At 38.5% G+C, this 18,364-nt stretch overlaps 1 protein-coding gene across 1 annotated transcript in view; it reads right to left on the bottom strand.

The window, feature by feature from the left end:
* Positions 1-3,067: 3,067 nt before the first annotated feature.
* Positions 3,068-18,364, bottom strand: part of LOC144978406 (uncharacterized) — a 32,955-nt gene continuing 17,658 nt past the window's right edge. Inside the window, exons 8-12 of the mRNA XM_078924401.1 lie at positions 17,015-17,109; positions 14,960-15,104; positions 13,755-13,837; positions 12,041-12,206; positions 3,068-8,439 (exon numbers count right to left, since the gene is read on the bottom strand). Of these exons, the coding sequence (XP_078780527.1) occupies positions 8,333-8,439; positions 12,041-12,206; positions 13,755-13,837; positions 14,960-15,104; positions 17,015-17,109 (596 nt within the window). The 3' untranslated portion in view covers positions 3,068-8,332. The remainder of the gene's footprint in view (positions 8,440-12,040; positions 12,207-13,754; positions 13,838-14,959; positions 15,105-17,014; positions 17,110-18,364) is intronic.

Genomic DNA, 18,364 nt, shown 5'->3' with positions numbered 1-18,364 from the left:
ATAGATGAGATGCGAGTCATCTCTGTAATCCTTTCTTATTGTTCATTGCCCGGTAGAGATAAGCAATGCATAGGTAGATATTCGCAATTAAATGGTCAGACAAAGTAAACAAACACACTGCATTTGGTGGACTGCCATCACGTTTCACACCTTATGATGCAGACAGCGAGTGCTGAGTCAATTAGTCTGTCGTGTCAGGAAATCCTTTGATGTCAGTTAACAAGCTTTGCGCGTCCGACCTAGTCGGGATCAGAGGGACAGTGGAATTGTGTTGACATGAAAGCTTTTTTTTCAAGCTTTGATCAGAAACAAGAAAGAATTACAGTGCAACCCCGATGTAACGACATCCGTTATAGCGACATTCCTTGTATACAACAAGATATGAAGTGAGTAGAAAAGTGCCAGAAGACAATAGAGAATAAAAATTTTTTTCGCGGCGGTGGTGGGGTTTGAACCTGCGACTTTATTGGTACGACAACTCCGCCTGGCAGGTGAGAGCGTGGCTCTACCGTGTGAGCTATCCACGAACACAAAAATATTCGTTTCAAACCCAAAGTCATTTCTAGATCCCTCTCTCACCCACTTCTTGAGATCGCCGATTCGTTCGCCACCATCGCGAAGTAATTTTGACCAGCAGTTAAGCTTAATAGCCAATATTCTCATCACAAACATATAACATAGAAACGATTGAGACATTGAGTATGCTCCGGTGTATGGGGTGAATTTTTAATTCAGAAAAGTGAGTGGAGCAGGCACTTATGTTGGTAACAACAAGATATGAAGTGAGTAGAAAAGTGCCAGAAGACAATAGAGAAAAAAAAATTTTTATTCTCTATTGTCTTCTGGCACTTTTCTACTCACTTCATATCTTGTTGTTACCAACATAAGTGCCTGCTCCACTCACTTTTCTGAATTAAAAATTCACCCCATACACCGGAGCATACTCAATGTCTCAATCGTTTCTATGTTATATGTTTGTGATGAGAATATTGGCTATTAAGCTTAACTGCTGGTCAAAATTACTTCGCGATGGTGGCGAACGAATCGGCGATCTCAAGAAGTGGGTGAGAGAGGGATCTAGAAATGACTTTGGGTTTGAAACGAATATTTTTGTGTTCGTGGATAGCTCACACGGTAGAGCCACGCTCTCACCTGCCAGGCGGAGTTGTCGTACCAATAAAGTCGCAGGTTCAAACCCCACCACCGCCGCGAAAAAAATTTTTATTCTCTATTGTCTTCTGGCACTTTTCTACTCACTTCATATCTTGTTGTTACCAACATAAGTGCCTGCTCCACTCACTTTTCTGAATTAAAAATTCACCCCATACACCGGAGCATACTCAATGTCTCAATCGTTTCTATGTTATATGTTTGTGATGAGAATATTGGCTATTAAGCTTAACTGCTGGTCAAAATTACTTCGCGATGGTGGCGAACGAATCGGCGATCTCAAGAAGTGGGTGAGAGAGGGATCTAGAAATGACTTTGGGTTTGAAACGAATATTTTTGTGTTCGTGGATAGCTCACACGGTAGAGCCACGCTCTCACCTGCCAGGCGGAGTTGTCGTACCAATAAAGTCGCAGGTTCAAACCCCACCACCGCCGCGAAAAAATTTTTTATTCTCTATTGTCTTCTGGCACTTTTCTACTCACTTCATATCTTGTTGTTACCAACATAAGTGCCTGCTCCACTCACTTTTCTGAATTAAAAATTCACCCCATACACCGGAGCATACTCAATGTCTCAATCGTTTCTATGTTATATGTTTGTGATGAGAATATTGGCTATTAAGCTTAACTGCTGGTCAAAATTACTTCGCGATGGTGGCGAACGAATCGGCGATCTCAAGAAGTGGGTGAGAGAGGGATCTAGAAATGACTTTGGGTTTGAAACGAATATTTTTGTGTTCGTGGATAGCTCACACGGTAGAGCCACGCTCTCACCTGCCAGGCGGAGTTGTCGTACCAATAAAGTCGCAGGTTCAAACCCCACCACCGCCGCGAAAAAATTTTTTATTCTCTATTGTCTTCTGGCACTTTTCTACTCACTTCATATCTTGTTGTTACCAACATAAGTGCCTGCTCCACTCACTTTTCTGAATTAAACATTCCTTGTATAACGACATGGTACTCGGGTCCCATTTTATTTTACTATATATCATTAGTAATAAAAAACCCTCTATAGCGACGTACATTTCAGCAAAACCCCTGTATAACGACATTTCTGGTCCGACAAACCTTGAAGGTGTTTGTCTACCATGAAATTGTTCGTAACTATTACAAGTGGTATCTTCCATTCTATGTATGTTGTCTACTCGTAATAAGCCCAGAGCTAGTTCTTATTGTAGCCAATGAAAACGCTTCTTTTTCAGCCAATCAATAGTCACATTTGTACAACACCGCAGCCAATCAGAAGGCTCGCCTTTCACCCAATGAATGCCTGTGACAAGCAAAACAACAGCCCGCGTCAGAGTCCGATAATGAAGATGAAGAGGAGACACCACTACCACCGCAAGTCACAGGAAAGGAAGCTTATATGGGGCTGCTCACCCTCAGGCACTTTGCACAGCAAAACCAAAATGGATCAGTGCTTTTTGATCTACTAGATCGTACCGAAGACAAGGTGTGTGAGATCATCTGCTCCAGACAAACACAAAGATTGACGACTTCTTCAAAAAAAAATTGAAAAAAAAAAAAAAAAAAAAAAAAAAAATGAAAAAAGACAAAACAAAAAAAATAAAAACAAAAAAAAAAATTTTTCATGTGGCCATGTATGCGTATGATGAATACAATACATGCCGATCCCAAGCCCGGATAAACTACAGAGGGAAAATGAAAAAGTATACATTCACTACACAAGACCCAAAACACCTCCTGATATACACACATAGGAAAACTCTCTGTAACGACATCCCTCTATAACGACACGTTTTCCCGGTCCCGACGATGTTGTTATATCGAGGTTGCACTGTAATTCTTTTTGATCAGGGACATCATCAATGATCAAAAGGAAAGCAGACAACGACAACAATCAAGTACAATACAGCATTTTAATAAGAAAATATAATTCATTTGATAAAACTTTGGTTTATTAACATGTAAATAGAATTATATACCTATATTCTTTTAAATAGTTTTGTACATATATTTCACTATATCAACTTTGCATAGCATCTATTGTTTTTGTTTGTTTGTAAGGGTTTTACGGCGCTTAGGGACATTTTACGGATAAAACTTCAAATTAGTGCCGCGCTGAGGACCGGTCCTTGGACCGCGGTCCCACGGTCTTTTAGCTGTGAACCGAGGATCGGTCCGATAGTGGAAGACCGGCGGCGGTCCTCACTTCTTATCACCTTTCAACGGTCTCGCGCCATACTACCTCCCCAGCGATTCGTTGGCTCGGTTGCCTATCTTCCACCAATCACCACCCATCCCACTTAATTAATCACACCCACCCCCCTTTGCCATACACTAAACGACACAGACGACCACCTCCCTCCACTCCGCAAACCGCCCTTTCGTGTGTGAGATGGGGGGAATAGGAGGCACACGCCTTGGACGATTCCATTATACGGGGTAAATTTCAAAATTTACTACACCATAATGATCGCAAATTCAATGATCTATGATGAAGGCATGACCCCTCTTCTCTAATGGGTTATTGTTTGAAATGCATGTGACTACTAAAGATGTTTGTGTTTGTGTGTGTGTGTGTGTGTGTGTGTCGAACCTAGCAAGTAGCAAGTCCGATTTTTTGTTTTCTTTTGTCCATCTCTTGTCACCACTCCTTTCTATCGCATTGTTGTCATTTAAAATACAATAATATTAAAATTTCGTTTGGTGTTTTAACTAATCAAATAATATGAGTTTCATTAGTTTCTTCCTTCCAAAAAACCCAGTTATAACGTCTGTATTTTAAAAAAGTCCAATAGAATATTTGGGGACCCCGATAGCTCAGTTGATAGAGCACTCTCTTTGTACGCAAAGGGCCAGAGATCGATCCCGGGTGCAGTCGAGTTTTTTCTGAGTCCCTGCCTACTCAGCAGTGAATGGGTAGCTGGGTTTGTTAGATCTGGCGAAAAGTCACCATGGACACCACTTATTACTTATTAACTTATTACCGCATCCACCCCCTCTTATTATAACTTCACGTCTCTCTCTTACTCTTCAATGCTCGCTGCCCTCTAATGTGTGTGTGTGTGGGGGAGGGGGGGGGGGGGGGGGTAGGAGTTGCGTGTGTGTATCAACGCCACGAACAACTCGATCAACGCCTTGGGCGATGCCATTATCTCCGTTAATGGGGATAAATTTCAAATTTTATTAAATTATCGAAGTAACAATGAAGTACGGTGAGCAAATAAAGAAGGCATCACCCCTCTTCTCTAATTAGGTTACAATTTGAAATGAGTGTGACTACTCCGTGTGTTTTACTCCTGTAGACCACGGTTTTCATCGTGTAGCGGTCTTTTAACGGTTCAAGAATGAACGATCCCACGGTCTCAAAGGTCAAAACGGTTCGAACGTCCGACAGTCTCTCAGGAATGTTCAATGTCGAAAAGGACCGGTCCTAGGACCGGTCCTTGCGGTTTTTATTTCCCAGGGACCGTAGGACCGTGGTCCTTAAGCTTGCCAAGGACCGCCCCACACTACTTCAAATTTGAGAAAGAATATGCTGCGCAATAGTAATGTCATAAAAGACAGCCAAACATCTTATATCAAGAGTAATGGTGCCAATGTAATAATAAGTAATTGCTAATCCTATTACAACAAAATGGTTTTCCTCACTCACCACAAGATGCAAACCACCTCGTACTAGATTACCCAAAGACAAAACTGGAAGGGGGATTTGAAACCATCAACAAATGTGACGATGACTTCTGAACCTGGATTGATACCTTGAACATAGAAGTGTAGCCGAATGACACTACTACTACTACCGGTTTAAAAATATGTAACTCCTCAAAAAAACAATCCCACTGGTGAGAATAACTGACCTAAAAAAAAAAAAGGAGGAAATTTTCCCCTAACCATTGTGATACAGAATAGCTTACCAATTTCCAAATTATACGGATTGTTTATGCTGATGATGTGGCAGTGGTGGTTGTTTTAATAGCAGTGTTGGGGGTGATGATGTGATAGGAATTATAGTGGTTGCAGTAGTAGTGGTAGGGAAGATGATGTAGTGGTGGTGGTAGGAATGATGAGGTGGCGGTGGTTGGAATAATGATTGGGGGGGGGGGGGGGGGGTTGGGTTGTAGTGGTGGTGTTGGTGGTTATAGCAGTGGTGGTATGGATTATGTGCTGGTGGTGGTGGTTGTAGTAGTTTTGGTAGAAATGATGTGGAAGTGGTAGTTGTGTAGTAATGGTATTGGGTAGGTTGGTGTTGTGATGGTTGTTCTAGCTGTGGTGGTACAGATGATGATGATGTGATTGTAGTAGTAGTAGTAGTAGTAGAGGTGATAGAAATGATAATGTGATGGTGGTTGTTGTAGTAGGGAAGATGAGGTGGCGGTGGTCGTTGTGTAGTAATGGTATTGGGTAGGTTGGTGTTGTGATGGTGGTTGTCGTAGTAGAGGCGGTAGATGATGATGTGGTTGTGATGGTGGTGGTGGTTGTAGCTGTGGTGGTTGTCGTAGTAGAGGTGGTAGAAATGATGATGTGGTGGTGGTTGTAGTAGCAGTAGTGGTGGTAGAGATGATGATGTGGTGGTGGTCGTTGTAGTTGTGGTGATAGAGATGATGATATGGTAGTGGTTGTTGCAGTAGTGGTGGCTGGAATGATTATGTGGTGGTGGTTGTTGTAGTAGTAGTGGTAGGAATGATGATGTGGTGGTGGTGGTTGTAGTTGTAGGGGAAGAGATGATGTGGTGGTGGTGGTTGTATCAGTGGCAGTAGAGACGATGATGATGATGATGATGATGATGATGATGATGATGATGATGATGATGATGATGATGTGGTGGTGGTGGTTGTTGTAGTAGAGATGGTAGAGATGATGATGTGGTGGTGGTTGTTGTAATAGGGATGATGATGTGGCGGTGGTGGTTGTGTAGTAATGGTATTGGGTAGGTTGGTGTTGTGATGGTGGTTGCCGTAGTAGAGGCGGTAGATGATGATGTGGTTGTGGTGGTGGTTGTAGCTGTGGTGGTTGTCGTAGTAGAGGTGGTAGAAATGATGATATGGTGGTGGTTGTAGTAGTAGTAGTGGTGGTAGAGATGATGATGTGGTGGTGGTTGTTGTAGTAGTGGTGATAGAGATGATGATATGGTAGTGGGTGCAGTAGTGGTGGCTGGAATGATGATGTGGTGGTGGTTGTTGTAGTAGCAGTGGTAGGAATGATGATGTGGTGGTGGTGGTTGTAGTTGTAGGGGAAGAGATGATGTGGTGGTGGTGGTTGTATCAGTGGCAGTAGAGACGATGATGATGATGATGATGATGATGATGTGGTTGTGGTGGTGGTGGTTGTAGTTGTGGATGTTGTCGTAGTAGAGGTGGTAGAAATGATGATGTGGTGGTGGTTGTAGTAGTAGTAGTGGTGGTAGAGATGATGATGTGGTGGTGGTTGTTGTAGTAGTGGTGATAGAGATGATGATATGGTAGTGATTGTTGCAGTAGTGGTGGCTGGAATGATGATGGTGGTTGTTGTAGTAGTAGTGGTAGGAATGATGATGTGGTGGTGGTGGTTGTATCAGTGGCAGTAGAGACGATGATGATGATGATGATGATGATGATGATGTGGTGGTGGTTGTACGTGTGGTGGTAGAGATGATAATGTGTTGGTTGTTGTAGTAGAGGTGGTAGAAATGATGATGATGTGGTGGTGGTTGTAGTAGTAGTAGTGGTGATAGAGATGATGATGTGGTGGTGGTTGTTGCAGTTGTCGTGGTAGGAATGATGATGCGATGGTGGTGGTTGTTGTAGCTGGTAGAGATGACGATGTTGTGGTGGTTGTTGTAGTACTGGTGGTAGGAATGATGTGGCGGTGGTGTTTGTTGCAGTAAAGGTAGTAGAGATGATGATGTGGTGGTGGTGGTTGTAGTTGTGGTGGAAGAGATGATGATGCAGTGGTGCTTGTTGCAGTATGGTGGTTGGAATGATGATGTGGTGGTGGTTGTTGTAGTAGTCGTGGTAGAGATGATGACGATGATGATGATGATGATGATGTGATGTAGTTTTGGTGGTGGGGATCATGATGATTAGGTGGTGGTTATTGTAGTAGTGGTGGTAGAGATGATATGGTGGTATGATGGTTGTTGTAGTCGTGGTGGGTGTTGTAGTAGTGGTGACAGCGATGACGATGTCACAGCCATTCATGATTGCATAAACCTAATTCCAAGTGGTAATATAATGGAACAGCCATCATTTTTGTCATATTTTTTCATATAATCTGGAAATTCTGAGACGGTAGGCATGCTTGTAAATTGCGTATTTCAAGTGTAGAGCATGGTTTGGAAAGTTAGACCCTATGTAGTAGTAGGACAGGAGAGGTAATTTATACAACACCAAGAACCATTTAAAAGTTTTAAAAACTTAAAAATTCTATAGATAGTATGCGCTTGACTAAGAAGCTCACAGCATTGCCATCAGTAAGTATAACGGACCAAAACACAAAACTCTGTGTAACCATGAACTTTTATAGTCTGGATTATACAGTTAACTGAGAATTATTCATAAATGCGGAGGGCAAAAAAACAATAACAAAGACCCGAGTGATGTCAACTTCATTCTATCACATAACAATCCACAAGATGTTATGTAAAAGATAAAAATTAATGTCCTGTATACAAAAATACATTAAAAAACAACAACATGAATATGGCATCCAGCTTTATGTAATTCACACCTGTTAATCTGTCTCCTTTTTAGGTAAAACATTTAATGTCTAACAATATTTCATTGAACATGAGATGCAAATATGAAAGAAAACATTTAAAAACAAATTGTTGGCGCTGTTGAATTATTGTCTCAAATTCAAAGATTATCTGTCTATTCAATTCAACACAGACCAACATAAATGTTAAAATTGCACAATAAAAAGATTCTCTTTTTAGAATTTAGGATATGTTCCCAAATGCTGCTTGTGCTTGTGAGGTGTGCATTGGGAACAAAGAATTCTAAAACGCAAAAGCGTAAGAGATCTTTTATTGTACCTCTCAATCAATCCTGTTCCTGAATGAAAGACATTTTTAAAACGATACTTATTTTTAAAAATCTACTTTCAGTGAAATATAACATTTGATAATCCAATGTCACAAAATATTATTGATTGTAAACTTGATATCATTACACTTTACTATTATGGGCAAGGGTAGTAATTTATTTTAGACTTTATACTACTTGTCTCTAAGTAATCTTCTCAATATTTTCCCACTCGGGTTCTTTGGAATCTCATTGATGAACTCCACACCACCTCGTAGTTTTTTGAAGTCTGTCACTTGATCTAAAAACAAAACAAAATTAATAAGATTAAAAATAATACTATGAGCAAATGCTACCCTTTTACAGGACATAAATAACCAAGTCGAAAGGGTATGAATAATGTGGAAGTGTAACAGTGAGTAATGAAAGTCACCTGTGTAAATCTGGCCCACCAGGAAACGCGACCGATGCAGCCGCAGTGCGGCCGCATAATTTGCCACTTACCGCAATGCGGCTGTATAATTCACCATTTACTGCATACTTATGCAAAATATGGTTTTTATCGTGAATTTATGACCATTGTATGAAGAAAAATGAAACCGAAAAAGTCCGACGATGTTCCCAAATACGTGACAGTGACTTCCCTTTAACTTTATAGGGAGGCTATTCCAATTCCAAGCAGGGTTGCCAATTTGGCAGATTTTCTGCCAAATGTCCTTTTTCTGGCAGAATTTGAAGTCGTCTGGCAGAGAAAAATCGGTTTGGCAGATATTTGGCAGATTTTATTTTCCGAGGCCTAGGAATGAATGTATAGGTCTACTACACGTTTTCCATGGCAATTTTTATGTATTAATGATTTTTTTAAATTTGGGAAATGAAAAAAAAAATTATGACATCCGCCTTGAGAATTTTTTGTTTAACAAAACTGATGAGTTTTCAAAGGGGGTACTATAAATAGTACGGTTTGGCAGATTTTTGTGGTATTTGGCAGATTTTTAAATTCCAGTTGGCAGAATGCCTGAAATTATTCTGGCAACCCTGATTCCAAGTGTACGATTTGATTTGTCTTCTTGAGATCTACCCTGCTAAGATGCTCCTGTCTCCACCTTGGGATCAACTTGAGAGCCTCACAAAGCTGAAAACTGTACCCCAGGAGGAGATCAAGAGGTACACCCGGCAGCTTGGGCCCCTCGCAGTGAAGAACTCCATCACCTCTTCTGTTGATGTGCCACATTTTTGACAGTCCATTTCTGATGAAGTGCCAGCTTTGGCTGCTTGTGCCAAGTGGTACATATACACCACGATCAACAGCGCTGATGCTGAGTGCAGTTTTTCTGTTTACAATCTGATAGTGTCAGACAGGCGCAGGAGTCTTAGCACAACGTCTCTGCGACATCTAGCTTGTCTGTGCTACAACAAAAAATTAAGTTTTGAATTTGCGTTGTAGTTCTTTAATTTTAAATTGGTTAAATGTAAATAAAGCAATGGAAAAATTTAGACAGCTATTTATTACTTTTTTCTTGTTTTGCATAATTTGTAATTTCCCTTGCATAATTTGCCTTCCCCCCCCCCCCCCCCCCCCGCATAATTTGGGATATTTTTTTGCATATTTCCGGGGGGCCACGTAAATGATGAAATAAGTAAACATTTTAAACAATCTTTGTGCCACTGCAAAGCAATGCCAAATAAGCAAATTGTACATGTAAATGCTGGAAAATAGAATAGTCTGAACTTCAAAAAAAAAAAATCAAATTTGCCTTTCACAGCACTCTCAATAACTTTTAGATCAGCAGAATGATAGACAAAATCATCTTATTCTTTGAAATTGAGGCAAACTAGATTAATATTTAAAAGAAAATATCAGTAGTCAATCAAAAAAAGTTGACCATAAAAATGTTAACAAAAGCCCTTTGTTGCTAATTTTGACTGCGTACAACCGCAATTTCAATTATATAAATATATCAACTATTTCACAGACAAGCAGGAAAGGCAAGCCGAGACTTTTGCAGAAGGCTAAAAATAGCACAGACATTTTTTGACTCACTGTCTCAACTGGCAGAGGGAAGCTATTTAAATTAACCCTCTCCATACCAGCCATAGGAAAATCGTCACATTTGTTACGATGCCATCAACAATTTTCTTATCCTGATTTTTTTTGTACATCCCAAAATTTAAAGATTTATTTTTGTTATAGCCATAAAAACTTGACACTGTGTTATAGAGCTTGTTTTGTTGAACAATAATATGTTAAGAATGTATTTGTTGCTTTTCTGTTTGAGTATGAGAAATCTATTTTTGCGTTGTGGTGGTGGGGGGTGAAGTTTTGGGGAAAATCTCAAAAAGGAGAGAGTTTAGAGTGAAGTTTGCACATTGACGAAGCTTCACAGCTAAAGCTAAAAATAGCACATCAGATTGGAGTATTCGGCTAATTTTTATTCATTTATTTCATTCAAACTTTGTTTTTTCTTTTCAAGGGGCTAGTGGGATGTTGGAGTGGATCAATTGTTGACTAATAATAGTGAGTCGGAATTCCATTTATAGTCGGAGAATTAACAGGTCTGAATGAATAATTGGATTCCATTGATCTGCAGGAAGAATTAACTTAACGAGGCTAAAACCAAACAAATGGTGAGATATATTCTATCATCTTTATTTTCAATGGGAGCTTTTTTATGCCAATAAACAAAAACAAAGATGGAGCCTCATTATAAAAAGTGTATACAGTGCAACCTCTAGATAATGACAAAACCCTGGATAGCGACATTTACCTCTCGTCCGATTTTTATTTTCTATATAATATTAGTTATAAAAACCCATAAATAGCGACATACATTTTAGTAAAACCCCTGTGTAGCGACATTAATAAAGCAATAATCAGCAGTTGACATCGATGCATGATACGAAAAATCTAGCAATAAGGCAACCTCATTTCCAATCAGCATCATCTCGTACTCTTAGCCAATAAACACGCTTCTTTTCTGACGAATGAGATGTCCTGCTCGAGCCTATTCATAGCCATTGAGATCCCTTTGTTACCAACCAATAAAAACATGTGATTACATACCAATGAAGACGCTTTATCAATGTTGCCATTGCGCTATCAACAATGAAGTCATTACCCAACGCCGATTGTTGATGAATCAAAGAAATGATGAATGTCAAATAACCAAAACAAAAGCAAATAAAAGCAAACAAACCATTTCTAATGTGGCCATGTGTTCCATTGTATTATTAAATGGCATCTAATAAATAAGCTGCACTCATGCCAGTCCTGGGCCCAGATAAACTAGAGGAAAAATTGGCATTCGAGCACTGTTTATGATCAAAACTGTTATGGACTTATACATCGAGTTACGCTAAGAAAGAGTTGCTCCCCTTTGTTATTAAATAATTAACTTTAGTTACAGCTTAATTATTTATTATTCATTAAGTCCATTGTTTAAGATATTATTTGTGCTTACAAATATCAGAGTGGCATGCCATAGAGAAGGATGCACTCTTTGTTCCTTACTTTCCATATTAGAGTTATATTATACTCTTTAATCCCCTGAATAACAACACCCCTGGATTACGACATGATTTCCGGGTCCTATGCAATGTCGTAATCCAGGGTCTTTTTGGATTTGTTTGGGTCCTTCACAGCCATTAGTGCCCAAATGTGCCTATGGATCCAGAGTTTATCCCTGTTTCTATAGCGTGAAATGGATAACAGCAATTGCTTGTTACCCTTTGGATAGAACGTTAGTCTATCAAAAAGTACTTTCCACCAGATCTAATAGACCCAGCTACTGCTGGGTGAAGGATGCAGTGCACTAATTTTCCGTTTCAGAATTATAAAGGTTAATTTTTACACTTAGAATGTAATCATCATTTTTAGCTTGCTCTGATTCATCAACACTTACCATTGACATATTTAACAACATCCTCCTCTGTAATTTTTGAATCTGCCTTTTTGACTACAAAAGCCTTAGGGAGCTCTCCTGCCTTTTCATCTGGCTTTCCAACCACACATGCATCGACAATGCCAGGATGACCAAGCAGTATAGACTCTAGTTCCGCAGGCGCGACCTGTTAAAATAAGAAATATGCTCTTCAGTGAGGAGTAAAGAGAGATAGTGGTATTACGTCTAGACTTTCCAGTTTCTACCCGTCTTTCCAGGCATAATAAGTAAGAAGATTGAATGACATTGAGCCAGAAATTTATTATTTTTTAAATTAAAAGACAAATCACCAGAAAAGTTACGTTTTTTTATGCAATAAAGTTTCATTGCAGTATTCAAGGTTTTGAACTGACAAATATTTAGATCATTTTTTTATCCAGCCCAAAGGAAATGGAAGTTTACATTAAAACTTGTATGAGGCGACCTCCCATGAAACTTCCCACCTTTGACTATAGTCTGCCTTTAACAAGTCAAATGATTCTGAGAACATCTTGAAACATTGTAGCCCTATAGAGCCATGAGGCCCATGGTGCCGGAGTTTCCGGTTTCTATAGAGTGAAACGGAAAATAGCAATTGCTTGCTACACTTTGGATAGGACACCAGTCTATCGAAAAGTACTTTCCATCAGATGTAACAGACTCAGCTAACCATTCACCCCAGACTGGTCAGAAAAAATCTTGACTGCACCCGGGATCAAACTTCATCCTTTTGCATGTGAAGCGAGCGCTTTCCAACTGAGGTATTGGACCCCCCCCCCCCCCCTTGAAACAAGAACAAAATAAAAATGAATCTTTCAAATTCTAATAATCATCGCTTCCATTTCTTTAAAACTTACATCAATTTGAGGTAATGAATGGAAGAGCAGACCTGCCAAGTGTCCAGGTCCTTCCTGGACTGTCCCGGTTTTTGAGCAGCTAAATGGTCTTGATGGGGGAGTGGCCGAGTGGCTAAGGCATTGGCACTGTTGTGACCTGGAAGGTCCCGGATTCGAGCCCCGCTTCAGGCATTTTCATTTTTTTTCTTGGGCAAGATTATTAACCCCCAATTTGCTCATTTTGGACACCATGGGTGATTCCTGTTGATATCAGACATCTTGTTTGATGAATTATCTATATTCCTTCGTGGAATACCTAGGCGACGATATCTTATGATGTTGTGGCGGAAGGGCATAATATATATATATATATATATATATATATATATATATATATATAAACGGTCTTGTGGTATGACACTCGTCTTAGGATCAGAAGATCCTGGGTTAGAGTCCTGCTTTGAGTAGTGCATAGTTGAGCCCTTGGAAAGGGGCTTTTTACTCACAGGACATTCTCAAATGAGTAACTGGCCTTCAACAGCACTATTTCAGTCTGAATAAAAAGTAATATCACCTTGCAGGCATCAAGTCTCGTCCTGCATGTTAAGTGTTGCTCTTGACTAGGGACCTCTTATAAGCGCTTTGAGCATGTTTAGTGGATATTGCTCTATATAAATGCTCAAATTTTTAAAAGATAAAAACTCTTTTTAAAAATTGTCCCATGAAGAAAATGCAAAATTTTGATTTTAAAAAAAAATCAAAAATCAAAAATTGTTGATCTTAGTGGGTTTCTATGATTTCACTTTCAAAGATTGGCGATTGGCATCTCAAAAACAAATTAACTATCAAGTAATACCTACCTGATTGGCTTTAAATTTGATGAGTTCTTTCTGCCTGTCCGATACGTAGAATATTCCATTGTCGTCGATGTAGCCAATGTCACCTGAAAAATAACACACCATTGCCCTATGAAACATTCCCTGACAAGATATAAGATATCATTTTCTCTCCCTTTACTCCCCTTGATGCAACTGCCGCTGCCATCACACATTGACTCAATGCTTATAGTTGACTCTTAGGAGTTTTACAATATTAGTAACAGACATCATGTCACTTTAACTTTCAAAGTGCCATCATCATCTTCATTCATCGAGCTTGTTCATTAAAACAACATTTCTCATGGGGGTTTCCATCTTTATAGGGATATTTTTAAAGGAAAATCACTGTTGCTTGGAGCTCATATTGCATGAGATGTTGGCGCTGTAAAAGTGTGCAGTATTATTATTATTATGAGACTTCCAAGCCTTTAAACCTAATATAAATAACACCATAACATATTAAAGCAGATTGAAACAGTGGAATTTGAGTATTAAAATCAAAATCAATTTTTGCTATTAAAAAAACATGACATTCAGTCCCCTCAATGATAATTTATTGATTCATCATAAATCCGATAATACTCATCACATTGGTGAAGCCTCTCAAATTTCGATTCTTTGACATTATTCAGCACTAAAAACTAAAAAAACTTGAGGATTTTTATAGCGCATTATCTACTAAACATGCTCAAAGTGCTTTACAAGGGGTCCTGAGCCAACAGCAACACTTAACATCAAGGACAAGACATGATGCCTTTTAGGTGATATTACAACTTTTTTCAAACAGAGACAATATTGTTAATGGCCAGGTATCTACTCATTTTAGACCTGGGTACAGTGAGAGAATGTGAGTAAAGAGCCATTTCCAAGGACTCAACTATGTGCTGCTCAGAGCGGGACTCGAACCAAGGTTCTCCTGATCCGAATGACAACATAGCTGCACTAGACTATCAAAAATAACATTTCCTGCGCAAGGTCCAATGAAGATGACCGACAGTGAGACTGACTTTTAAATTCTACCTGAGCCTTCTCATATTTAAGTCGTGATTTCATAATTCTTTGTCCAATTTCAACAAATTTTTCAATTCGAAACGGATTACAGATCACCGAAGTGTTTCAAACAAATGAACCAGTTTCTCGATTTACATTATTCTATAATAATCACTCAACATATTATGCAACATTACCTGAATATAACCAGCCATCTTCCTTGATCATCTCTTTGGTTGCTTGTTCATTTTTGTAGTAGCCCAACATCATTTGAGGTCCTTTCATACATATCTCACCCTGCTGGTTAGGCCCACACATATCACCAGTCTCCAAGTCAACAATCTGCAGAAAATAGATATTGTTTTTGTTTTTGATGATTTTACGACGCGAGCAACACATTAAGGTCATATCAGCGCCAGTAAAAAACAAAGAAAATGGGATAGTAAAAAGTTTAAGAATAACAATTAAAACACCCAAGAAAAAGTAAGACAACGGGGAATTGATTCAAATAGGATAGGAAACAGATGTAGATTTCAAGAGCACACTATCAGTGTACTTAGTTTGAGATCACCTAAAAGTCTCACCCAGACATAAGCACGAGGTCTCCAATAAGAATAAAATAGATAAAATATATCAATATCATTAGGGCACACATCTTCATTTGAGCAACCGGAAGTAAGAAAAGTCAGAAAAATGCCATTTACGAGGTGTGTCCCAAAAATAACCTTTTTTTTTCCAGTAAAATCTACAAATCATAATCCGTATGTCTAAAATTTGCGCACACACAAGCAAAGAACAATATTTTTTAAAAGTTTTCTTGAAATTTTCCATGCATTACATACAGTGCCACATGCGTTTGTCAAACTCCATGGGACAGTCAGAAAAGTTTGTTGAATCTGTGTTTCAACAAATACAGGAACCTGGCTGTAAGACAAGAGAGACAAACTATGATGGAGCCTACTGTTTCAGTATATGATCTCAACATTTGCGCAGCCTGGTCTTGTAGATGGATGAAGTCATCCATGCCTTTTTGTTGGCAAAATATTGAATATTATTCACTGCTGATTTACTTGCTTGGACAAACAAAACAGACACCAACACGTCAGACATCCTGGCAGGCAAGGAAGCATGAGAGGAGGTGGGGGTAACGAGTAAGGTGCTTGTCTGCACTTCCCGATTTCACTAGGGAAATTGAAGGCTCCTATCTAATGATTTAATATTTTCTTTTACTACTCGACTCTGGTAGGAACGAGTACCTGGCTAAAGGACACGACAGACATTGTAAAAGTGTAAGTACAAAAAGGATGCTTAACAGGCAACTGGTGCTGTATGTAAATGAAAATAGGATTCCTAATGAACTGTTGGGGGATTAAATGAAACACAATGAAGCGCATTGGGAATGGTAAATCCCTGGAAATCTATATAAATGTTCATATTCATTTATCTTAACAATTCAATTTTATAATACAGATTATTCTCAAAGCTTTTGTTTCAAACATCCCAGTAGTGAATGCAGATGACACAACTATTTTTTTTAATGTTTGAGTTTTAAATACTTTCAGTTTTCTCTCAAATCTATTTATAAGTAAAAAGAAAATATTTTCCCGTATTTTCCCAAATTAATTTGGTTCAAATATCTAAATTTGGAAGAAAATAATCATTTTAGCCAGAATTATTCTCTAAAATCTATGAATACCAAAACATTCTTTCACCTGCACTTACACACATATTGACATAAATCATTTTAAAAAAAATAATTAAAATGCAATTAATTGTAAAGAGCAATAAATTTCTATCAATTAACTGAACCCCACTGTTCAACATTATATATTATCCAATAGAAAAGTATAAAAAAGAGCTCATGATGGTAAATAGAAAAGTATGAGTAGTCCTTCAGAGCCATTATTAAACCCATGGAGCCGGAGTTAATCACCGTTTCTATAGCATGAAACGGAACATAGCAATTGCTTGCTAACTTTGGATAGGACGTTTGTCTGTTGCAAAGTACTTTTCACCAGATTGAACAGACCCAGTAACCAAATCACTACTGGGTGGATAAGGGGCCAGAAAAAAATCTCGATTGCACCCATGATCGATCTCAGTCCCTTCAAGTTTAAAACGAGTGCTCTACCAACAGAGCTAACGGGAGCCCCAATGAAAAATAGAGCAGCGATGTATTTATTACTTATAGACTCGATTTTCTAATATTTATCATGTAAAAATTGAAGTATAAAACATCAGCTAATTCAAACCTTTGCGGTAGTATTATAGACGAGACTGCCAATGGATCCATAAACTTCATCTATATCAATGTGCGTGACAGGGGACATTTCAGTCAGACCATAGCCTGGAGAATAAACATAATCATAATCATTATCACCACCATTATCATTGAGCGATGTCCATTGCTTTCCCCAAGTGATCTATTCTCCCATCTATTCAAATTCATGTGAAGTGTTATTATTTTCACTTTTGTTGTTGGCTGAGGAAGGGTTTTGAGCCTGAAATGTTCCAAGTTAATTTAATATAATAATAATAATATAATTAATTTATATAGCGACTATTTCCAATGAAATTTCTCACTGTCAATTTATATTAACATAATATCTGGTACAAAATATATTAAACTGACAAGTTAAAAACCACATTGATATATAATATGATATATAACAAAATGCATACTAGGAATCTAAAGCATATACTCTGAAAAAAGTTCAGTTTTAAACTGCTTTCGCTTTCCAAAGGTAAGTGGATTGTCACTATTTCTTGTTTCAATGCTGATGGAGTTCCACAATCTGGGGGTCATAAGATTGTTCATGAAAAACTAGAGATTATCAATGTTAAGTATTTAGTTCTTTATCTTTTTTTGAAGCCATGATATTCATTTTTGTTGTTGATGGTGTTGTTCTTGTTCTTCTTCTTCCTCTTCAAGCTGAAACCTACTCGTGGAAGACTCATCCGCTCATCATTCATAACTGTTTTACCAGGAGCTATCCAAATTGTTCCACAGTTCAGTTGGAGCCCTGTAATGGCAAACTGACCTGGTTTTTCTGGCCTTTATAAATACATTTAGTTCATTTTTCTCTCTCCTATCCTTCAATGGTTTCAAATGGGATGTCATATATGGCCTTGAATTGTTTTTAGGAATTGTTGAACGAATTTTATAGCTCTTGGTTGGATGGATACTATGTCCTTAATTTCGGAGTAGTGATAGTTCAATGTTTCTCATAGACTTGCTGCAATGTACTTTGTTGAAACATAAACAATATGTAGTGAGTAAGACTTAATAATGATAAAAGACAAGAGACAATGTAAAATTCTAAATAGGAAACTTGAGCTTGAGCTTATCTTTAGTGCAATATCCACATGCTCAAAGTGCTTTACAAGGGGTCCCTAGCTAACAGCAACTCTTAAATTTAGGACGAGATATTTGGTGATATTATAATTTTTTTTCGACACAGACAATGTTAACAGGCAGGTACTCATTTTACACCGGAGTACAGCGAGCGAATGTGAGTAAAGAGCCTTTTCCAAGGACTCATCTAGGCACTGCTCAGAGCAGGACTCAAACCCAAGAACAGCGGATCCAAAGGAGAATGTCA

Source organism: Berghia stephanieae, chromosome 8 (assembly GCF_034508935.2).
Source record: "Berghia stephanieae isolate SIO BIC M18660-M18661 chromosome 8, UCSD_Bste_1.3, whole genome shotgun sequence".
Taxonomy (NCBI): domain Eukaryota; kingdom Metazoa; phylum Mollusca; class Gastropoda; order Nudibranchia; family Aeolidiidae; genus Berghia; species Berghia stephanieae.
Note: the sequence above shows the minus strand (reverse complement) of the source record. Positions and strands in the feature narration are given on the sequence as shown.